Source organism: Phalacrocorax aristotelis, chromosome 7 (assembly GCF_949628215.1).
Source record: "Phalacrocorax aristotelis chromosome 7, bGulAri2.1, whole genome shotgun sequence".
Taxonomy (NCBI): domain Eukaryota; kingdom Metazoa; phylum Chordata; class Aves; order Suliformes; family Phalacrocoracidae; genus Phalacrocorax; species Phalacrocorax aristotelis.
The window spans coordinates 33,789,856-33,812,520 of NC_134282.1; the positions used below are offsets into that span (position 1 = coordinate 33,789,856).

The window sequence follows — 22,665 nt, forward strand, 5'->3', positions numbered from 1 at the left end:
ACCATCAGACCAAAAACCGAGGAGAAGATTTCAGTGAGATTTAGTTTTAAGAGCTCAGCTGAATGACTGGCAGCAGAGCTGTGTCCAAATACAGATGAGGAAGGGTGTTTCTGGCGAAAAGTTAAGCAAATGTATTAACCAACTCAAGCTTAAAGGGATTATCTGCCACGTCGAGTGAATTGCAATTCTGTCCAGTGAGGTAAAACTTAACACAGTATATTTTTACGACCATAACTCCAAATAATAGGCTTTACTATCCTCCCATTTGATCATTTTAATATATAATAACTATTATATATTACATACTAATATATAATATATAATAATTAAATATATAATAATTATCCTATATTTGCATTACAATTTGACGAAAGAAAATATTTCGGCAGCGTGTGATCAATGAACTCCAGACAAAGCAATCATGTGTAAACATCAGAGCCAAGGGACTGGAAATTCAGAGACGGCTCCTCCCAGCCACTTACTTTCTCTGCAGGAATCAACTGCGGCTGCCACAAAACTGCTATAAATTAAATAAAACCATAAGGGAAAAATAATGGTTGTAAGGCCAAGGAGACAAGCTTTGTTCAATAAGGACCTTAATCACCTGTATTAATAATTAGGCACGTACCTAAGCCCTGGGCTGAATTCGGGCCAAAAAGAGTGTGAGCGGCTTCATACATCTTGGTGAGCTGGGCCTGGGGTAGATCTGTTGCAAATACAGATTTGTGGATACGGCCGACTACACCCATTCATCACGAATATGACTTGTTACTCGGCTTTGGCTAGCATTTTAAGATTTATTAATATTTTTGAAATAGATCACAGTATTAGGTTGTACAATTCTTAACAGCACTTGAGCATCAGCCAATTCAAAAGAGCAATTTGATGGAATCTGTTGCAATCGACACAGCGACTTAGTTCAATTCAAGAATGGCAAGGTTTACTCCATTGCTTACATGGAAGAAGGGCACAAAGGAAAATTCAGTTACACTCGAGTTGGAATGATTCACAGAGTGATCGTGGATGCAGGGGATAAGGAGGACCCTCCCGTTGCGTCATGAGGGTCAGAACAGGCCCCCTTGCTTTCTAAACTGCTTTCAGAGAGGAGTCCAGGTGCAGCTAGGTCCAATCTTTGTCTCAGACTTGGTCAATGGTTTATGAGAATGGGGATTATATACGTACATATAGTCAAATTGCGCACACACGCCCCGAGGTTACCCTGTGATTGAAATTTCCCTTTTTGTGACTTTCACGAATTACTCACTTTTATGTGCTGGCATTCATCACCAGCCGGACAGTGAACCTCATGGAGTCCTCGCGAAATCAATGGGTGAGCCTTCAACCCTCGCAAAATCTACCCTGAGAGGCGACCCAGCTCAGGGGGAGATACTGGGTCACAGAGGCCACTGCAGTCCCAGAGAGCTCAACAAGGTCTCCCTCTTGGATCGCTTGTTATAGGATCTTGAGGATTAGCTTTGGTCAGTATTTTACATTCTAGTACAAAATTCAGGCAGGGGATAGCCCAGGTGGGGGCAGAGATTGCCTGACACCCAAATCGTTATGACCACGATAACAACACAATGGGGCTTATCCTGGGATCTCAGAGTGGCCGTGGGGGGTGGGGGGTGGGGGTGGCGGGCGGGGGGAGGGGGGAGGGGGGAGGAGCTGCACCACCACAATTAATAATTAGGCACATTCCCAAACCCTGGACTGAATGTGGGCCTAAAAGAGTGTGAGCGGCTTCATGCATCTCAGTGAGCTGGGCCTGGAGTAGATCCACTCCTGAAATAATCCATACAGCCCACTCCCCATTGATAATCATTGCATTGCCTTTACATTTGGTAAACGTAAAGGTCATTCTCTTGGGAAGCCTCCAACAGAACCATTTTCCTCCCCTTTCTTCTGCCACCTGCCATCTGAAGTTGCTTGGAGGTTTCGGTTTCCAATAAAATGGTGCTCAGATGGTGGTGTTTTGAGGCACCTCTGTGCTCCACAAGGGGCAACCTGGACTATATTGGAAGAACAGGCTATTTGAAACGTAGAAATCTTTATGATGTCTCACTTAGAAATCTTTATTTCTCACTCCCAGTGTGTGCTGATGTCTGCCACAGCTCCACTCCATGGCCTTGGGCAACTCACTTAATCTCGCAGCATCTGTATCACTGGGTTAATCGTATTTACGGGCCTTTTACGAGGGTTAATTATTAGCTGGGGAATGCTTGTGTGGACTTTTTCAGACGTGACTCCTTGGATAAACGCTAAATGTTAATGCTGTTAAATAGACTTGGGGCACAACCTTTTGTGCTGTGTGGGTGTCCCCCTGCGCAGGGTGGGATTAAATCCAGGAGGAAAGTCTTTTCTCTGGGGTGGGAGGGTGGCCACGAGGGGGGCTAAGAAACCGTCCCCAGACCATCCCAGACCGTCAGTGGATCCCTCAGCTTCCCACTGTCCCTGCATACAAGATGGGAATGTGCTTGTGTGCAGATAGACGGAGCCGTGTCTGGCCAGACCTGGACCCTGCAGCCCCATCCACGCCTGCATCCAGGTCCCCGATCCCGGCGGGCTCAGGCTGGGGGGCATCCCCGTGCTCCTCTTCAAGGGGGGATCTCCCTCTAACGGGCTACTTTTTAACAGGGACTCCCCATGATCCAGGGACTGCCTGCAATGGGGGCTCCCCTTAATAAGGGCACCTCACTAATGGGGGCCGCCAGCAGTGGGGGCTCCTCCCTAATGGGGCTCCGTACATTGGGGGCTCCCCTTAATGGGGCTTCTCCCCAGCGTAGGCTCCCCACACGACTGTTCCTCCATAACGGGGGGCTTGTTGCAACGGGACCCTTCCATAACAGGGGATCCCCGCTGCGGGGGGGTGGGGGGGTATTACCCTGTATCGGATGTCCCCTCTCGGAGCGCCGCGGAGCAGAGCCCCGACCAGTTCAGCGCACATGTGGCGGGCTGGGCTGGGCTGTCCCATCCCGTCCTGTCCCGTCCCCTCCTCCGGCCGGCCCACACGCACACCGAGCCCTCCCTCCTCCTCCTCCTCCTCGTCCTCCTCCTCCCACTTCCTCCGCACAATGCAGGCTGCCGGCCGAGCGGGTCAGCGGCAGCAGGCCCCCCCTCGCCGCCGCAGCCGCCGAGCTCCTCGGCCGGCCCCGTAGCGATGCTCCGGGAAAGGCACCGCGCCGTCGCCGCAGGTGAGTGCGGGACCGGTCCAGCTCCTCGCTGGACCATGGGCTTGGGGCGGGACAGCAGGGACGTACCGGAGCCGGAGGAATGCGGGGGGGGTCTGGCGGGGGCGCAGGCGACCCCTGGCCCGCTGCCTCGCCCCGTACCCAGCTTGCCTTTGAGCCTCCCCGGGAGGGTGAAGCTCATGGCCAGGAGCATCCACCGCAGGAAGAGTTTCCCCCCCCACTTTCCTGCACCCTATATTGACGTCTTCCTCCAGATCATCTGTTTCTCGTTGGGCGATGCAGGGAAAAACGGGCTTCGGGCTCCAGTTCCAGGGTTTTTACCCATTTATGGACACTTAGGATCACGCGGCTGATGCGCAACGTGTCCGCGGGGCCGAAGGCGCCTTCGGCTCCCCCGCGAGAGCCTAAACCCGCCGAGAGTTATTTTGGTGGTCACTATAGCGTTGCCTACAGAAATGCCGTGGCTGCGGATGGGCGGAGGGGACAGAAGGACGGAAGGCGGCCATCCCGCCCCCGCCGGGCCCGTGCCTCGTGGCCAGGGTGCGATGCTGCCGTGCCTGGGGTCTGCGACCGCGCGGGGGGGGTCCCCACCCGGGGCGTGACACTGATGGGTCGGCGTTGGGTCGGTGGCGTTTGTACCTGTGTATCAGAGCGGGTTTAATCCCCTAAATACTCAGATGTCACTCTGGAGGCGGTCTTTCTACCCTTCTGGTGGCTGCTACATGCTTAATTAGTTTCTTTTTAAAATAAAAGTTAATATTGCTCGGGCTTTTTCAGGAATAACAGCCCCGTTTGCAATCCAAGCAATGGCACGCGGAGCGTGTCCGGTGAGGACGCTCTCTTAAAAAGCAGCTGGCTTGGTCCGAGCGAGGGCTCCGGCTGGGCTTTTGCCTACCTGGGAAAAGCTCGGGAGCTGCAAACTTTTCTGAAGAAGGATAAGGTACGAAATGAGGGAGCCGGGGCCTCGGGGGCCTCTCGTCTGCTCCCCCCAAAATGACCTCTGCGAGGGAGATTTGCCGGCGATCGCATCCAAGCCCGCCGGAGGGATGGGAAAGGTGACCTCCTCCGCAGGCACCCAAGGTCCCCGCGATTGCGAAACCGGTATTGCGGCCAGACGGGAAACCGCCTTCCTATCGGGGGAGAAGTCCACTCGCGTTGGGGTGACACGGAGAAAGCCCCCTCCGCCCCCCGTTAAGCGGCCCTCTGCCGCAGGATCCCGGGGGGTGTCTCCAAGGGGGGCCGCGGGACGGCCGGGGATGCCGGATGCCTCCGGGTTTAGGAGATTTGGGGGGTTTATTTCTTGATAGCTGCTTCCTACGGGCTGGCTGGGAGTTTGGCGGCTGTTTCTTCGCATCACGTGGCGATGGAGGAGGCGGGAGGCTGCGATGAGAGGCTCCCGCGTCTTACCGCCGCGCTGGGGTGTCGCATCCTGGGGGGGAATGCCGCGCCCGGCCGCCCCGGGAGAGCGGGCACGGCCGCGCCTGTTCCGAGCTGCCGGAGCAAAAAGAGATGTCAGAGCCACCGCGGCAGCCTCGGCATGCCAAGGAGCCCCGGTGGAGGCGGAACGGGAGCCCTCCCGTGCCCTTTTGACATCTGAAGTGCGGCAGATATAGCTGGCTGTGGCCCGCAAGCACTTATCGGGGAGGTTTTGCCTCCACACAGCGGGGCGGCATGTGCTCCTTTTCGTTTGGTTTTACTTTTCTCCCTCCCGGTCAAACGGCCCCTTCTGGGAAAAACCCCTGCGAAGAAAGAGGGAGGGGGGAAAAAAAACACCAACTAAAAAAATGTATAAAAAAGAGGAGTAAATCGGTTGTGTTTAATCTGCCCACTGCTTTCCTCAGCCGTGCAGTTTCAGTATCGCAAGTGCCGGCTGTGTGTGTTAGCGTTCACCCAGGTGTCCCCCCACGGCCCCAGTTCCCGGGTGTTCCTCTCGTCCCCACGGACCCTGGCCCCGGTGGCTCTCCCGTGGCCGGGGGAAAGAAGGGCATCACCATGCTGGCTGCAAGGGAATCCTGGAGGGGAAGGGCTGATGGCGGCACCAAATACAGAGCTGTTTTCTTGGGTGTCAAATGGTGCAGGTGTAGGGATGGCACCCACTGGGGCAAAGGCCTCGTGTATTTCATGGAAAGAGGGACCCCATTAGTGCCCTCACCCTAATGAGGTTAATGAACTCAACCCCTATCGGACATCAGAGAATCCACCTGGCTGGCTCCAGACACCACTCTGGGATGACTTGTTCTGTTCTGCATCCTTCCAGCAAGCCTGGAAGCCAGAGCTGGCTGCCTGCTTTCCCACTGAATTGGTGGGGTGGGGTTGGGATGTTCCTGAGGGGAAAGGTCTCCTTGTAACGAGGTTATGAGGCCTTTTCCTTCCACCCCCCCAAAGAGGGGATCTCCCTCCTCTGGTCACAGGTGATTTGGAAACGGGGCGATTGCATCGGAGCTGCCAATGTGCCCAGCAGCATAACCCAGCCCTGTGGTGATGGCAGGGCCGCTTGCACAATGTCCCCGACACCCCAGGTTTTGTAGATCAGTGCGATTCAGGGAAAGGGGAAAAAGCAGCAGAGAAGTGTTGGAAGTCACAAGACCCCAGGTTTCTGTCCCAGCTTGTCCACCCTAAGCACTGTCACCGTGTGGAAGGCATCCCACACCTGCATCTCCTTCCTAACGCAGCATCTCCTGGGGAGATGGACTTAAACACCACCCTCCTAAGAGATCCCACTCAAGCCACTGGTGGGTGGGGAGAGCAGTCTGCTGGAAAGGTTAATAACCTAGTTTGGGACCCCCACCCGCCCAGCTGAGCCTCTTCCTGCTTCACATCCCCCCAGTTGGGGTGTAAGGAAAGCCTGTGGCTTTCCCTTTGTGGGGAGGGGCCGGGATGGCAACGTGCAGCCGATTTCTCTGTCACAGGCCTCCAAAACATCTCAGCCAGCATGTGGTGATGAAGGAGCCTGGGGCGTTGCCCCAGGCTGGGGCAAGGCAGGACTGGTGCAGGTCGGCCTCCTACCTCAGGCCAGAGTCTCCTGTGGAAGGGAGGGGTTTGGGATTTTGGGGTTTTTCTCTTTTCAGTTTCAGGGGAGCATTTTCCCTGGATCTAAGTGATGGCAAATTTAATTGGTACTGAACATCTTGGAAATACCCTGAGGCTTCTGAGGATAAAGCTGTTGGAAATAATGCAGTCACCCCACGATGCCATTCTCCAGTGAGCTGCTTCTGAGGGTGCAGATGGGGAGATTAGCTTTCTTCTAGACCACAGGGAAGCATTGACCTTCCAAAGAGGTTTTCAGAGGAGCCCAGGGAAGGAGCATCTTCCATGGAAAGCGAGAAATTGTTGAACTTTGGGAAAGAAACCCAACCCAAAAGGATGGCAGAGGGGTGCAGCCCACTCAGTCATGCCAGAGTTGCTGTTTTGGGGAAAACTGCTTGGTTTGAGCTGAGTCTGGGGAGAGGTAGGTCTGCATGGGGCTGTCCCCTGGTCCCCCCCGGGCCAGGCTGGGCATGGGGGCAGAGCTGCAGCTGGGCAGGGGCACCCACGCCTGCGGCTGGGTGGGCGGTGGGCCTGTGACCCCTGTTTCTGCCTGTAAGGGCTCTGTCTGCACGGCAGGGAAAGCTGGCAGGGTATAGCGTGTGGTTTGCCAGAGTGGGCTGTGTGTGGCTCAGCTCTGGACTCCAGCCGTGCTGCAGAGCAGAGCCACCATGCTCAGGTCCCTTATCTACCCTCACAAGTCTCCCCAGTTATCTGCTCTGTTTCCCCTTCTGTGGACAAGACTTTTATCTTATCTCTACCCTCTCTTCCTCTGTTTCCTTCGTTGCTTCTCTGCTAATTCTTGCTACAAAAATTTAAAAAAAAACACAGCAGGGGTGGTGAAGAACAGACATGAGATCCTACGGCAGTAAGTCCATCCGCAGGCTTGGGAGATGCCTGGCCATGCTCAGGAGATGCTGGGTGATGTTTGGCCATACTGGGAGGATGCTGGGCCATGGTCCAGTGATGCTCAGGTGGGTCTGTGGGCTTGCTTAGGTGTCTTACATGATGATCAGGTGATGCCAGGTGACACTGGGGATATACTGGGTGATGGTCCAGTGATGCTTCTGGGGCTCAAGCAAGGCCCAGGTTTCTCAATGTGATACTCAGGAGATGCTGGGCAGTACTGGGGGAATGCTTATGATGCCAGGAGATACTGGGAGGATACTTGTGATGCTGAAGGGATGCGGGGCAATGCCTGGGAAGGCTGGGCAATGCTGTGACGGTCTGCCAGCTCCACCTGCTGGCATGCACTGCCTGACACTGTGGGCCAGCACCCAGGCCCCCACCACAGCAGCAGCCCAAATTCAGAAGAGACCATAAGGGAGAGGGTCCCCACAAGATTCAGGCTGCTGCACTGGGGGAAAAGCCTCAAATTAGTTTGACTAGTGTAACTGATGGGGAATTTGGGGCACTCTCTGTTTGTGCCTCACCACAGTCTGCTGGCTTTTCACCTGAGCTGACCTATCTTTTCTTCCCTCTGCCTGCAACAGAGACTTTGAAACCAAAGCAGCAAGAGCTTTTTCAGAGCTTTTCCAAGGAGATGGATGGAGAAACACTTGGCTAGCGTGCCAGGATCCCTTCCCTCTGCTGACTTCAGGCTTTCACCCTTGATTGTGCAGTGCTGCCCCAGCCAGCACCGAGGCAGGGGAGTGCCTGACTGGATCCCTAGCTTCCACACCGTGGATCAAAAGTTGCTTCTCAGTTCGGGGTGGCTTTTTTTTTTAGGATCTCTGCCAGGCACCAGGAGGTTGGGAGAATGGAAGCAAGTCTCCATTGCCCTTGGCAGAGGCTGCCTGCAAGGCAAGCAGGGCTTCCCATGGCTCTGCTCCTCTCTAGCCTTCCAGTGCGATGTTGAGCATCACAAATGAATACGGAAAAGCTGCAGGTGAAAATCAAAATGCTTTCTCTGACCAACATGTGGGCAAGCTGACTTGGGGAGCTTCTGCTGGATGATGCCACCCTATGTTGTTCCACTGCTGAGTGCCTGCCATGGAGACTTGCTTTGCTCTTGATTTATTTTCTCTCTCTCTCTTTCTCCTGTTCAGGAAGGCCAGCTCACCTCTCCTGTCGCATGCCCCAGTTAGGACGCTGGCAGCAACACGTAAATGGCCTCAAAACGGCACTTGGAGCCTCTGGATCCCATTATATTCAATAAGCTACCTCGGCTGGAGACAGAGCCCGCCGCCGGCTTCCCTGACAGCCTCTGCAAATCCAGCCTTGTGCCCAACCCTGGCACCGAAAACCATTTCAACTACAAGGGCTCCTACTTCGCCTGCCCGCTGCAAAGCCCCGATGGCCCTGAGCAGCCCCTGGCGTGCTGGAGTCCAGCGGCTGCCTACCTGCACTATGGCACTAGTGCCGGCAGTCATCCCATGCCAGCGGAGGGACCACTGGTGAGCTGCCTGCTGTACCGACCTGAGAGCCTGGGGACTGGGCTGCAGCCCCCAGGTGCTGAAAAGGGCAAGGACAGTCTGATGCGGGAGCTGCTAATGGTGAGGGAGAAGTGGACTAGCCCGCTGCCGGCTCCAGGACACCCCTTCCCGGTGAAGAAGCCAGTGGCGGTGAACAAGGCAGCCCCCCTAGCTGTCCCCAAGCCAGTGTATAGAGCCCCAGTGTGCTTTGTGGACCCCAGGATGGCTCTGCCGCTGGGACCCCGGGCAGAGAGCCTGCAGCAGAGACTGGGAGATGCAGACTGGGCTCTGCCTGCCACTGCTCCTTCCAGCCACCCTCTCCACCCTGGTGAGCCCCGCAGTGGCACTGGGCTGCACAAGAGGGGTCCCCACTCTGACCCCAGCCTCCTGCCGCTGAACTCTAGCCTAGTTCTGCCGGCCAAGGAGAAGGTGGCCTCCCCTGTCGCCTTCTCCCCCTACTACACGGCCTTTGAGAAATACAGGGCCCCCCCTGGTACCCCCTTCCTGGAAGCCAGCTGCCCTGCTGCCCAGAGCCAGAGGAAGATTGCCGAGGTCCCCAGCCTCGGCCCAGACTCCTGGCTCAAGCCCAAGACACCCACCACCAGCCCGGAGCACCAGGAGAGGCCACCGGCATGCTACCCACACACCCACTACCCGCTGCCCCTCCATAAGGCTGCCCTCCTCTACCACTCCCCAGCTCCCGCCCTGGAGGAACAGCCCAGTGCCCTGCCTGGTGCCTACAAAGATTTCAGCTTTGCAGGAAGCGGGGAGCCCCTTCCCAGCACTTACCTTAAGCCCCAAGCCCCAAGGAGCTACTTTCCCAGCCCCTTGGAAACCTATGTGCCAAGGGCAGCCGGTGCCAGTGCAGTGGCAGCACCACCCACCAAGTCGGCAGCGCTGCCAAGGGATGCTGAGCCACCGCAGCGAGGTGGCTATTTGCCAAGCCCTGGCTTTGCCTTCAACCCCAGTGACATGGCCGTATTCGGCATCTCCTTCACTGGCACGGAGCCAGGCTGCCAGCAGCACCGGGCAGAAAGTCCTCAGCGGCGAGCAGCAGTGAGACACAACAGCGCTTTCCAACCTGTCTGTGTCCCAGAGAAGGTGCCCAGGGGTTCTGGTGGGCTCGCAGAGACGTCTCCCAAAGGAGAAGGGAGCTGGGTGAAACCCAATGTGGGGGAGCAGGAGCCCCCCTACCCAGGCAGGAGGAAGGCCAGCCCAGCCCCCCAGGAGACCCCCCACAGGAGACCACCAGCTCCCATCATCATAGGGAAGGGAGACGCCTGCAAGGTCAAGGATGCAGCCCAGGAGCTCGTTCCCCCTTCTCCAGCTGCCTCCCCCTCAGAGGGGCTGAAAGTCCCAAGGGATGGCGAGGTTTCTCCTTCCTCCCCACCCATGCCAGTGATCAACAACGTCTTCAGCCTGGCACCTTATCAAGACTACCTGGAGGGGACCGAGGGCTCAGCCGAGGTCCCCTTCTCCAGGGACCATCTGCGGGGGGACATCCCACCCCAAATCACAGGGAGCAGTTGTGAGCCTGCTGCCCTTGGAGACACCTTGGTGATGTCCAGCCTGCTGCCGGTGGGGATGGCAGCCGGTCAGGCACTGAAGACAGGCAGTGGTGCGGTCCAGAGCCAAGGGGAAAGCTGTTACAGAAGGGTCCCCAAAAAGCCAAAGCTTGTGCCCCAAGACCCAGGGTCTCAGGGGAGCAGCCCCGGCGGGGCGGGGAGTGGGGAGCTGGCCCCTGAGAGCATTGCACTGGACCTCAGCTTGAAGAAGAGACTGGTGAAAGCCGGGGAGTCCTGGGGATCCATCGGATGTGTGGAGGGGACACCAGATGGGGAGGATGTAGAGGAGAAGAAAGAGGGTCCGGGGGGAAAGGTGAGGGTGGGAGAGGGGGCCAAGCCCCAGCCACTGCCCTTGCTGCTTGAGGTGGGCTCTGGGGACAAGGGCAACTTCCAGAGCTCAACCACCTTCATGTTCAAAAAATACAAGATCTTGCGCTACTTCCCACCCAGCACCATCCCCCGCCAGCAGGCTGGCAGCCCCCACACACCCCAGCCCAGCCCGCCGCCACCAGCCCCCTCTGGCAGCATCCCCACGCCGCCACCGCTGTGGACACCCCCTGCCTCCCCGCTGGCCAGCAGCCCCACAGCCCCACAGCCTGGCCCCCAGCCCAGCACCTCTGCTCTGCGGGGGGCTTGCCTGGACCCACAGCAGCCCCTGCTGCCCGAAGCCCCCCGAGCACTGGGAGAAGAGAGCGTCTCGCTGCCTGGGCAGTGCGAGGCTCCTGCCCCACAGACCTCTGCTGGCCAGTATTTCACCACACTGCACACCTCGCTCTGCAACATTATTTCGGGCTCCGTGTCCAGGTCCTCCCCGGAGCTGCTGCAGGAGTGGTTGAAGAAGGCAAAGCCAGCAGAGGAGCTCGGAGAGATGCCCAAATCCCCTCCCAAGCCCAAGAATGGCTCCAAGATCCCTGAACCTCAAAAGCCCACCAAAGGCAAGGAGATCTGGCTGGCTTTCCAGGATGTGGCTGTTCTCCTCACCAACCTGCTTTCTCAGCTGGAGACCTTCATGTTTGCTCGCAAGTGTCCTTTCCCCCACGTAGTCCGGGCAGGAGCTGTCTTCATCCCCATCCATGTGGTGAAGGAGAAGCTCTTCCCCAAGCTGCCCGGGGCCTTCGTTGACCAAGTGCTGCAGGAGCACAAGGTGGAGCTGCGCCCCACCACGCTTTCAGAGGAGAGGCATTTGAGGGACCTGGAGCTGAAGAGCTGTACATCACGCATGCTGAAGCTCCTGGCGCTCAAGCAGCTCCCTGACATCTACCCGGACCTGCTGAACCTCCACTGGCACGACTCCATCAGGCAGCAGCTTGGTAGGTAGCCTGGCATCTCCCATGGAGGGCTGGTGACACCAGTGGGTCCCCGGGACTCTTCCTAGGAAGCTCCAGCCACATCTGCCTCCCATATGCTGCTGTTTGGAGGGAGCATACATCACATGTGTGGTCCCTTGTTATTCTTGTCCTACCATGGGTTCTGTGGAGCAGACTATTTAGCTTTTCTCCATGGGTTGTGGAGAGAGAAAGCTTGAGCTAGAGGGTGGTGGTGGGGCGGGGGGGTTGTCCCTGCCTGCCTGGGTGACAAAAGTCATCCTGGGGATATTGAGGAGGTGTCGGTTACCTCCAGGCCACCTCATCCCCTCCAAGGGCAGCGGAACAGGGCAGCTCAGGAACACTCTGGGAGCAGAGCAGCATGCGTGCTGCTTGCCAGACCTGCCACCCATGACTGTCACATCCTACTGGTGACAGTCCTACCACCCCTCTCTGTCCAGACACCCTTTTGCTCCTGTTCAAGGTCATTGCGAACAACTTTATTTCTTTCAGGTTCACACTCGCAGGCTGGCCAGCATCCCTCCAAGTAGGTAACCTTTCTTGTGTGTGTGTTTATATGTATTTATATGTAGTTCTGTAACGGTGTATGTTTATTTGTGTGTATTTGCCATGATGACAGGGAGCTTTGCCTGGCTGGAGAGGAGCAGACAAGTGGCTCTGTTGCCTGGGCTGGGCTGGAGGGGGGATTTATGGCTGGGGGGATTATTTGGGACAGGGAGGTGAAGACCCTGCTGTCCCTAACCACTCTTTCCTCTCCCAGGTAGCCCTGGCGTGGAGGCATTGAAAGCTGATGGCAAAATGATAGCCACAGATAGCACAAAGAAGAAGGAGGCACTAAGGAGTGTGTCAAGGGCAATAGCTGAGCCACCCACCTGCGAGGACATGAAAGGGAAGGTCCCCCTTGTCCCCAGAGTGGGGTCCCCTTCTGGCCGCGACGTGGATGCTGAGATGAAGCAGGTGATCACCAGCAGACCTGCAGGGAGATGCTTGGCTCCCACTGGTGGGACGGCTGTGCACGAGGATGGGGATAGTTTCTCCTGGGATGCTGGTGCCTGGAGGCCACTGGCACTGTAGGGATCCTCCGAGGACAATGCTCGGAGTGGAGAACAGCAGTAGGGGTGCATGACCCAGAGATGCTCCAGGGCCATGAGCAGGGATGGCTGGTGTGGTACCTTGGCCCCTGGCAACCCACTCCCACCTCCACCCATGGCCAGCCAGGCTGCCGCCGGTGAACAGGGAGTGAATGGCTGGAGTCCCAGTGGAGCTGCAGGGCTGGAGCAGCATTTGTGCCTGCAAAAGGAGCGTGGACATGGCCGCACCACCATCCCCAGCCTTGGAGAAAGGCTAGCTACTGCAGGGATGATTTACCACATCCCCTCCTCTCTCCTCTAACTCACTTCTGCTTTATACACATCATTCCCAATAAACATACCATCGTCCTGGTTTAATCTTTATACAGAGACTTAACACAACATTAAGGGTCAAGGGAATCACAACTTCTGTAGTTACACGACTGATTTCTTTTGTTGTTTTAAATGAAGACATTTTTAAAATGCTACAAACTCACCTTTATAAGGAGCTGCTGCCTTCAGGTTACGTGGGGTTTTTTAAAAAAAATAGTAATTTATATTTGTCTTTTTATTTAAACTCATGGCTTCACCTGCTTACTATGCTGGACCAAGGCAGCGGGAGTGATGCTATTTGGGCTGAGAGTTTCAGTCCTAATTGTAGCTGAAAAAGGCTGTGAGAAAGATTTAGAGACTTAAAGAAAACCAAACCACTTTACAACACAGATCCCAGCTGTCCCAAAGGAGAATGTGGGAGATGCACATTTGGGGACAACCTTGACAGAGACGTGGCAACCCCGGCGTGACCAGAGGGACAAGAAAGGGGAGTGATGCTGCGAGACCTTGGAAGGAGAGATTGTTTCCCTCTCGCGGGCACTGGAAGGTTGATGGGTGTCCCAGGAGGGATCCTGGCAGCCAAGGATGGATGAACTACCCCTTGCCTGGTCTGCAGCAACAATACACAACAGAGGCCTTACAAACTTGACATTCAGGTGTTTCTCCAGCAGATGCAGGGTGTGGAGGAAAAAAATGAGGGTTATTATTTTTTATTTCACTACAGGAATATTTATTTTAAACTAAGAAAATGGAGGGGAAAAAAAAAGAAAAAAAACCCTACCCTAACTGTACCATAGACTCTTTGACTCTTTTTTAGACAAAAGGTGTGTTTGCCAGCTGGGGAGGCAGTGTTTGCCACTGCTGTGTTTCCTGCGGGTGCCTTTCTGCTTTTCCACTGGGATGTATTGGCTTTATGAGGGAAAGGGAAGGGGGAACTGCTGTTATCTTTGCTCTCCCTTGCCATGCCAGGTGTCTGCATAACGTTGTAAAACAATTCAGAAAGCAGTGTTTGTTAATAATATCGTTTTATATGTATACACACATATATATAAAAAGCTTCCAGGGAAGAAATTTCCTTCATTTTATTTAATATTTTGTAAGAATATGAACTTTAAGAGGCACCTTGCCCGATTACAGGCTTTGGCTTGTCTTCAAACACACCATGCTTTGGTCTCTGCTGACCTCCCACCTGGTTGGGCAGACTAAACCCCACCAGTGATGTGCTTGCAACAAGCTGTGAGCGTGTGCTCAGCCCCTCCATCCCATCATCAGAGGGCTGGATCCAGCATCTGACCTGCTGTGGGTGCCCGGGTGTGCAGGGAGCCCCATAGGTCACCCATCAGTAAGGCAGGACAGCCCAGTGCCCATGAGGGGTATGTCCTGAGCCCCCCAGGTGACAGCCTGAGAGGAGCGTGCTAGTGGAAGTCTCTGCATCAGAAACAGGGCAGGAGAGCTATGGGGTGCAGCAGGGCTGACAGCAGTCCCCCACTGCTCTTCTGACTGCTGTTGGGTTGATGCACCTCAGGCTGATTCAGCAGGGACACCCAAGACACCATACCCCTTGTGAGCTCCCATCAGAACCACAAAAATCTGCCTGCTTTCAGGAGCCAAACACCCCAAGCCACATTTTTCAGCCCAAATTACTCAAGCCTGGCAGAGAAACAGCACTGCCATGACCTGCTCCCTCTAAACAGGGCATTTTCAGGAACATTCATAGTGTTTGGGGCTGGTGTTTGGGGAACAACCTGCCTGAAGAAACAGGCACAAACACCCAGTCCTCTGCCAAGGGCTAAATGAGGAGCAGAGGAAAGCTAGGACCCCTCCAGCAGGGAAAGAGCTTCACCTGGGGGAATGCTAATTAGTTTGTGTGTTAACTGGGAGCAGCTGGAATGGAGCCACTGGGAAATCAGATAAAAGCACAGGGCTGGGGTGGGATCTCAGTGCTGTCTTCTCCTTGGCTGTTTCTAGGTAAGGGGGTGCTGGTGGGTTGAAGTTTTGTTGTCTTGTTGTCTTGTTATCCCCAGTGAGGCTATGTGAGACAAGGTGTGTGCTTTGGGTAGGGAATGAGGTAATGTCTGAGCCCAAGGCTGACTACAGCCCTGCTCTGTACCACAAGCTTCCCCAGCTCCTCCTGGGAGATTCTGAGGCTTGGCACAAACTTCCCTGAGCTGGAGTAGCTGTTTAGTTCTGCTGGAACCTAGGGAAATGTTTTGACAAGGGGCCTCCTGGCTCTTGTGTGTGGGATGTTGGGGGGGGGGGGGCGGGTTGGAGGAACCCAGCCTAAAGCTCTTGCTGTACCTTTTCACAGCTGGGCTCTCTTATGGCCTCTCCTGACCAGGGCCAAGGGCTAGGACCACCGGACCCAACAGATATTGCTGCCCTAGAGCTGACAATGATGCTCCATGGTGAGAGCGAAGGGGTTGTGACTATGGCCCTGGGTCCTGCTGCCTGGGTGGCTGCTGCTGCCAGCAGGCTGCGGTGCAAAGCCTTCCTGATTCTGGCTATCTGCCTGTTTGCCACTGCTCTCCTGTACAGCCTGGGGTCTCCGGCTGCTCCACACTGGGGCTCCCCAGGCTCCCTGCCTCCTTCCCACACTTGGCTGGACTTGCCAGCTTCCCAGAGAGGGACAGGTGACAATGTGGTGGCAACACATGGGGACCTGCTTAAGTACCCAGCAATGCAGCAGGGTGGGAGGGCCCTGATGGGCTCTGTGGGCACCCCAGACTGCTTCCCAGGAGTTGAGAGAGGTGTGACCAGTGGTGCAGATGATGAGGGATGGAGCCTGGGAACACCAACCACAGCTACTGCCTCTCCTTTGACAGCCTGGACCTCACCACAGCAGCAGCCTGATTCCAGGCACAGAGAAGGGCTCAGGTTGGGCACAGCAGTGGCTACAACTTTGTCACCTGCACAGTGGCTTGGCGCAGGGGTGACTGCTACCTTGGCTCAGCTCCTCTGGACCACCCATGGCCCCAGCCCTGGCTCCTGGCACCACCTTGCTCTGGGAGACCTCAATGGCACAGGACCAGGCTCACATGATGCGGCATGGGTGACTGCAGTCCATGGGCTTAGGCAGGCAGTGGGCATGTCAGAGCCCCAGAGCCCAGGGCAGAGGTCTGAGGGCACCCCCCATGCTCAGGGTGAGCCAGCTGCCTGGGTCCCTGCTGCAGCCCCAACATGGCAGCAGGTTCCCTCCCTGCCCATGGCTGCCTCTGTCCCCTCTGCAGGGACTACCTTGCCGGAGGTGGTGCCCACCCAGCTGGTCTCACCTGAAGGGGCTTCTGGGGGAGCTCATGTCCCATATGATGCCCCAGTACATACAAGGTCAGCACGGATACTGATGGGTACTCCCTCCCAGAGCCACAGCACAGCAGACCAGCCCAGAGGAGACCAGATGCTGGCCATTGGGGCATCCCCTGACTGTTGGACCACGTGCCACAGAGCAGATCTCAGCCTGGCTGCCAGTTCTAAGCCTCCTGCTGTGGTTACAGCCAGTGATTTGCCTTCTCAGGCCAGAGCTGTGACTGCAGTGCAGGCTCCCAGCAGTGTGCCTGCAGCTGACCAATCTATGGCCAGTGGCTTCTCTGGTGTCCAACATGGAGCTTCAGTTGCTAAAGCCACAATGAGGAGCTGCAATGGGCAGAAAGAAGAGGTGAGACCAAGCCCTGGCCTGCCTGACCTTGGTATGGGCAAGGACCACACTGCTGCTCCTCATCTGGTGCCCCTTCCAGGGGCACCCTCAGCTCTGCCAACAGAAAGGATGTCCTGTTTGACTGAAGTGTATCCTGGCACTGTGTGGGTACCTTCTGCTGTGACACCTGAGACGCTCTGGGACACACAGCCTGCTGTTACCTTCCTGCATGGCAAAGCTGCTCTGCTCGTGGGCACTGTCTTGGACAAGGTCCCAGGAAATGTGTCTGGACTTCTGGCCACTGTGTTGGCATCTCTTCCCAGTGCTGCATTGGCTCATGGTGTCAACCACCCAGAAGTGCTGGCTCCCTTCCATCCTACAGCACAGTCTGGGGGACCTGCTGTCACCTTGGGGGAAATAAGTGATGTGTCTTCCCCTGCTGTGCAGCAGGCTCTGGTGGCATCCACCAAAGCCCACCCTTCCACTGCTTGGACCAGGGCTCCCAATGCTGCAGATGCCACTGTGACTGGGGTGACCTCAGCAGCCCCTGATGCCATCCCGGAGTCTGGAGTGACCAAAGCCACCTGCAAGGATGGAGCTGCTATGATGGCTTCCCCCTCTCCAAGAGCTGCATGTGTGACACATGGCTCCCCCCTGGGGTCACCTACCCAGAGGCCATCTCTGCATCCAGACCCCTTTTGCACAATGGCATCTGAGGATGGACCCACTGCAGTGCAGCACCAGGCCATGAAGGTGGCAGAGGTGAGTGTGTTGACTGGACATATGGCTGTGGCAGAAGCTGGGGACAGTGAGATTAGCATAGCATCAGTAGGACCCGCTGCTGCTCCAGCAGGACCTCCAGGGCTCACCTATGCCAGCCCAGGCTCTGTGCCTCCTCCCAGCTCCAAGAACTCTGCTCCAGAGCATTGCTCTGAGGCTGCGCACCACACTGGCACCACAAGCTTGCCATCTCCATCCTACCTGCTGACTTCTACTGGAGCTGTGCATGCATCCAGCTCCCTGCTCAGCTCTCAGACCCTGGCTGCACCAGCAGGAGTGACCCGTGATGTTCAGTCCATGTCCAGTCACTCTGTTACCTCCCAGCACCCCACAGCCAGAAAGCATCAACCTGCAGCTGCAGGAGAGGCCTTCACCCCAGCTGAGCTGATGACAATGGGCAAACCTGGCTTGCCAGAGGTGAAGTCCCCTACCTCCCACCCCCATGGGCTCCCCTCTCCTGCACAGCCTCTGCCTGCACACGTGCTGCCCTTGCAGTTCCGGCTGTTGGGTGTCGATTATACTGAGGCTCTGAGCAGCAGGGCTTCAAGGAGCTACAGGGAGCTGGAGGAAGAAGTGAGGCTGCTGGTGAGTGCAGGAGCTGGTTGGTGGGGATATTGATACTTCTGGGTGCAGGGGGTGCAGCTAGGAAGCTACTGCAGCAACCGCAGCAAGCCTTGCTGGGGCGAGGAGCCTGCAGGCTGCATCAGCTCTGGCTTGGTCTACCACCCACTGAGGCATGGTGGAGGCAAGTAAATCCCTGGCACTGCTGTACCAGAGCTGGATTGGGATGCATGGTCTGAGGTGGGACTGGACTCTGCTTACCTCTGGCAGCTATCAGGGCCATGCACACCATGTTGATGCTGGGGTACTCCCTTCTGGGTGCTGTTTCTGGGCTGATGGGAGCCCTGGGTATGCCAGCTCAGCCATGACCATCCCCAGAGGCCTGGCATACCCTGGGGTACCAGCATGCCCTACCCTGGGCAAACTGATCTGACTGCCCTCTGTATTTATTGCACATCTCTTGATAGATGCCCCCTTCATATGGGGGAGCTTGTAAAAGCTTCTCAAGTAACAGGTGCTTCTTTCTTCCAGCTAAACCAAATGCTGTCTATCTATGAGACCTTTCTGCAGGCAAATGTCCTTGAGTTTTTGTGAGTATGCAGCGAAGCCTTGGGGCAACAGATGGAGATGGGTGGGTTTGGCTTGGAGTGAAAGGTTTGCCCAGCAAAATCCTCCAGACACATCTTGTGAGGGCCTGTGCTCCCTCTGTAGGTTTATGTTTGAAAGTGTCTGAAGCTCCAGATAAAGCCACCTGAGATGTCTCTTTGGGTGGGGTGTTAATGCAAGGATGATGGGGGTTCTAAAGCTGCTCCCAAAAAGGTGGTGGGCTGCCCATCATCTCATCCCCCTTCTAGGAATGGCTCAGTGGTTGTGCGAGGGGAGGCTCTGTTCCAGGGGGATGCTCCTGCTCCCACCAGCTCCCACCTCATCCGGACAGTTGTCACCGAGGCAAGCAAGGGAAGGAGCATCTTCAGCTTGCAGCTGGAGCCACAATCTGTCCAGTCCAGTGGTAAGCCATGGAGACCTTCCCACAGCAGAGCTGCTTCTGTCAAGTTCCCTCCTTATACCGCTATCAAAGCAAAAAACTGTAGTTTGGACTTCAGGCTTCACCTTCGCTTAACATCCCTTCTCCTGATGCATGCAAAACCCTTTAGTGTTAAGGATGCTGGAGATCATACCTGCAGCAGTTGGACCTGTGTGGCTCAGTGCTTCTGCTAAACTCTCTGGCTTCCCCTTCTTGACCTGCTTTTTGTGTCCTGGGAGGTGGTACATCCCAAGCCCTTCCCACCACAAAAGGTATTCATCTTCACTCAGCTGCCCTACTGGCTTCTGCTTTCAGTGCATGGCAGAGGATGAGCTCAAAGCTGACCGATGCCTCCCAAGGAAGGTGGAGGAACAGGTATGGGTATAACTACCTTCTGAACTCTTTTAGGCTTTAGCCTGGAGAACCTGGACCCGGAGAAGCTGTCAATCTCCCTCACTGTCTTCCAGCTTGGGAGGAACAGGACAGACACCCTGAAGAGGCTGATCAACAAGGTATGGCAAGTCTTGGTGGCTCTTCCAAAGGATGATTTTGGGGAAAATAGGCACAGGCTGGCTGCTGTGCTACCTGCATGGTGGGATAATGTGCCCTTTAGGGGCAGGGTGTCAGCTGTTGTCTCCTCTTTGTCTAGGTGACTTGGTCTCTCAGTGCCCTCTACCATGTGAGGAACTTCACTATCACCCAGCTCAGGTATGGACACAACTACCCTTCTCCAGAGCTCTTCATTAAATTACCTTAACTACCTTCATTACCTCACTACTCTGCAGTTTATTAGCCATGCTGTGAAGATAGAAAGAATGAGGTGTGCTGCACTAGTAAACCTGGGTGTGGTGACGTGCAGCTGATGACAAGTACTGTAACTGAGCACCTTCCCTGGGCTGAGCAGTCATGAGCTGCTGAAAAAAGACCAGCAAGGGTGTGCCTGGTGAGCCTGGTCCCAGCTCTCCTGCCTTGCTTAGAGCCCTTCTCTTCCCTCAGAAACCTCAGTGCAGACCTGGAGATCACTGGAGACCTCTACCTCGACACGATAGTCCATGCTGATGTTGCAGAGGTTCTTCAGGCCTTGACAGCTCTTGCAACCTGTTCTGTGGACCTGACCTCCCTCTTGGTGGAGGGTAAGGACAGCCCCTGTGTGTGGTAGGGCTTGCTGCCAGCTCTGCTCACCTAGCACTTATGTCTTGCCTCTTCAGGAGTCAGGCTTCACCTGCAAGTTTACCCGGTCTCCTTCTTCATCACCAACAGACACCTCAGTGAGGACCTTCTGGATCCGCATGCTATAGAGTATCAGAAGCTCACCAGAGACCTTAGTGATGTGGTAGGCACAGCTGGTGGGAGAGGGCCAGGGTCTTCCCAGGCTACTGAGAAAAGGAGGCTGAGGACCACTGGAGGAAGAGGGACTGCTTTGGGGTTGTCCAAACCAGACCATCAACTCCAGTATCGTGGCTGATACCTGCTGGAGGCAGGCACTGAGGCTTTAGTGGCAGGATGCTTTCTCTCTGATGGTGCTTCAGTGGTTCAGGCCACCACCGTATAGCCAGGGACCTGGATGTGCTGCAGGACTGCAGCTGCCCTGTGTCCCTGCTGTAGTGGCTGTCCCAGCTCCATCACAGCTGTGGAAGTGATGGTCTGGCTGGGTGAAACACCCCAAGGGCTGGTGGGGAGCTGAGTGAAATGTTTCTTCCAGGTGGTGAGAGCCCTGAGGGATCACAGGAGCTTTCTGCAAGTGGTGATAAGAGGATTCCTGTGAGTAGAACCAGAGGGTCTCCTGGGGCAGAAAGGAGGGACAGGGGTGTGCAGAACCAGGGAGGTATCCCTACAGACATCAACCGGCTGTGGCTGTCAGGTGTATCATCTTGGCCACAGAAGGGTTTGCAGCAAGCAGCTGAGATCAAGCATTTACCTGCTGTCTGAGGAGTGACTTCCCAAACTCCCAGGGATGTCCCTTACATCCTAGAGGCACTGGTTTTGCAACTACTCTGAGTGCAGAGAGAACCTTCCTGGGGCTGCTCTGAGTAAAACCAGCCAAGAGCCTGGCTGTGCCCATGGTCACAGCCCAGCATCTGGCTGTGGGGTCATGGTGAGACTGGCAGCTGCTGGAGCTCTTCCAACCCTGCCCGCAGGCCTGGCTCCTTGATCTGCCATGGGGATGTGGTTTTCCAGCACCCTGCTCCAACCAGCCTGGAAGTTTTGGAGGCACTTCTGCTCTCAATTGGGCCAAACAAGGCTTTGGCTGGTTCAGACTTCCAGGTGGACCCGTACTCTCTTGCCGTGGGAGGTAAGCTTCCCTTTGGGGTATGGGTATACAACCTTCATCAGCTTGTGGCTCCACACCTGCAGTGTGAGCAGAGTAGAACCACAACCAACTAGATCCCGATCTTTTATGTAAATGAAGGGTGAGACCTGTGCTGGTGAGGTGACCAGCTGGGGCTGGTTGATCTGAAAGTACAATTGTAGTAACAACAACACCCTATCATTCTGCACAGCTTGTGGGGATTGGAGACAGGCCCATCTGCTGCAGGCTGGCATAGGATAGGAGGGAATGGCTACCTTGGAAGGGCATGGAGGCTGTCAAATAGATATTATTGGTGTCCTGTATATTGCTTCCTGTGCCTCAAAGGAGAGTGGGTGCCTGCAACCCTGATGGGTAGAGCCCCTGTGTCCTGCAGGCTCTTCTAACTGCTGTGCTCTGTTCCAGAGGACACCCTGGAGCCCCCCCAGCATGAACCAAGCTTTCCCAAGTACAGCGTGGCCATCATGGTTGTGTGTGGCCTCTGCATCATTACTGCTCCCATCATCTTGCTGGTGGTAAGGGTGACATCTGTTTGCTGGGACAGACAGAAACAAACTGGGGCAAAGCAGCCCCATCCCCTGTGTGAGGGAAGCATAGAGGAGAGGGACCAGCATGGGGCCAGGCACAGCTACAGCCTCCATGATCTCCTCCCTAGTGTCTGAGGACCAAGAGGCTTGGCTGGTGGGACATGGCAGTCCTCTGGGATAGAAGAGACCCTGAAGCAGGGACCCAGACACTGGAAATGGATAACCAAGAGTTCTGGGCATCCTCTGAACAGGTAAGTGGCCTTTACTGCCCCTGGAATTAGTTTCTGTGCCTTGGAGCTGCAGCCTGGAAGCACAGCTGGTGTTTCTGCAGGTCACAGGTCCCTGTTGTGCCTTGTGATAGTCCTGGGCAATGCCAGGAGTTGGAGAAACCCCTTGGAGGGGGGTGGGAGGAAGGAGACCTCCCCCTCTGCCCTTGCTGGAGGTGGGTACAGTGACTCTCCCCTCTTGCTTTCAGGGCACTGAGGATGCTCATACACACTGGCAAAATGACTCTGTCTGATGAGAGAAGATGCAATTTATGGTGGGTAGCCCAAAGAGGGCCAAAGTGGGGAGAGTTGGTCAGAAGCTATCCCTGCTCATTGGGCTGCAGCTGCCAAATTCTCCTTGAGAAGGATGTGAACTCACATGGATGAAGGAATGACTTTGTATATTGAACTTCAATAAACCATCTGTAGAATGTCAAACCCAGCTATGAATGGTCTCTGCTTTTGCTGTCTGGGTAATGTTGAGCTATCCTGCACTGGGTTCCTACCCACCAAGGTACAGTTCTCAGAGGTAGGAGCCGTAATGGGCAGCTGTCAGGCCATGGGTGGGCTTATGCTTTACACCCAGGCTTGACCTGGCTTTGAGCAGCCTGAGGTGTGTGGTGCTGCCCTTCACCCTAACAGACAAAGC

At 55.7% G+C, this 22,665-nt stretch overlaps 2 protein-coding genes across 2 annotated transcripts; both read left to right on the forward strand.

The window, feature by feature from the left end:
* Positions 1-3,035: 3,035 nt before the first annotated feature.
* On the forward strand, positions 3,036-13,990 carry C7H15orf39 (chromosome 7 C15orf39 homolog). The gene is made up of 4 exons (XM_075099908.1): positions 3,036-3,191; positions 8,261-11,501; positions 12,009-12,042; positions 12,277-13,990. The coding sequence occupies exons 2-4, from the start codon at positions 8,321-8,323 to the stop codon at positions 12,278-12,280; spliced, it is 3,219 nt and encodes a 1,072-aa protein (XP_074956009.1). The 5' UTR covers positions 3,036-3,191; positions 8,261-8,320; the 3' UTR covers positions 12,281-13,990.
* Positions 13,991-15,623: 1,633 nt separating this feature from the next.
* LOC142059535 (uncharacterized) lies at positions 15,624-22,452 on the forward strand. Its single transcript, XM_075098351.1, has 12 exons — positions 15,624-17,312; positions 18,423-18,481; positions 18,746-18,900; positions 19,324-19,427; positions 19,565-19,623; positions 19,912-20,048; positions 20,124-20,248; positions 20,618-20,676; positions 21,054-21,208; positions 21,629-21,738; positions 21,879-22,001; positions 22,226-22,452. Exons 1-12 carry the CDS (start codon positions 16,005-16,007, stop codon positions 22,268-22,270), a joined length of 2,439 nt encoding a protein of 812 aa, XP_074954452.1. The 5' UTR covers positions 15,624-16,004; the 3' UTR covers positions 22,271-22,452.
* The last annotated feature ends 213 nt before the right edge of the window (positions 22,453-22,665 follow it).

What these genes read in the sequence shown, in the direction of transcription:
- C7H15orf39 (XM_075099908.1), top strand. Translation starts at nt 8,321, where the DNA reads ATGGCCTCAAAACGGCACTTGGAGCCTCTGGATCCCATTATATTCAAT. An exon ending in CTCCATCAGGCAGCAGCTTG is followed by an intron (nt 11,502 to 12,008) that starts GTAGGTAGCCTG and finishes TATTTCTTTCAG; the next exon opens with GTTCACACTCGCAGGCTGGC.
- LOC142059535 (XM_075098351.1), top strand. Translation starts at nt 16,005, where the DNA reads ATGTCAGAGCCCCAGAGCCCAGGGCAGAGGTCTGAGGGCACCCCCCAT. An exon ending in CTCCCATCATCTTGCTGGTG is followed by an intron (nt 21,739 to 21,878) that starts GTAAGGGTGACA and finishes TCTCCTCCCTAG; the next exon opens with TGTCTGAGGACCAAGAGGCT. An exon ending in TCTGGGCATCCTCTGAACAG is followed by an intron (nt 22,002 to 22,225) that starts GTAAGTGGCCTT and finishes TCTTGCTTTCAG; the next exon opens with GGCACTGAGGATGCTCATAC.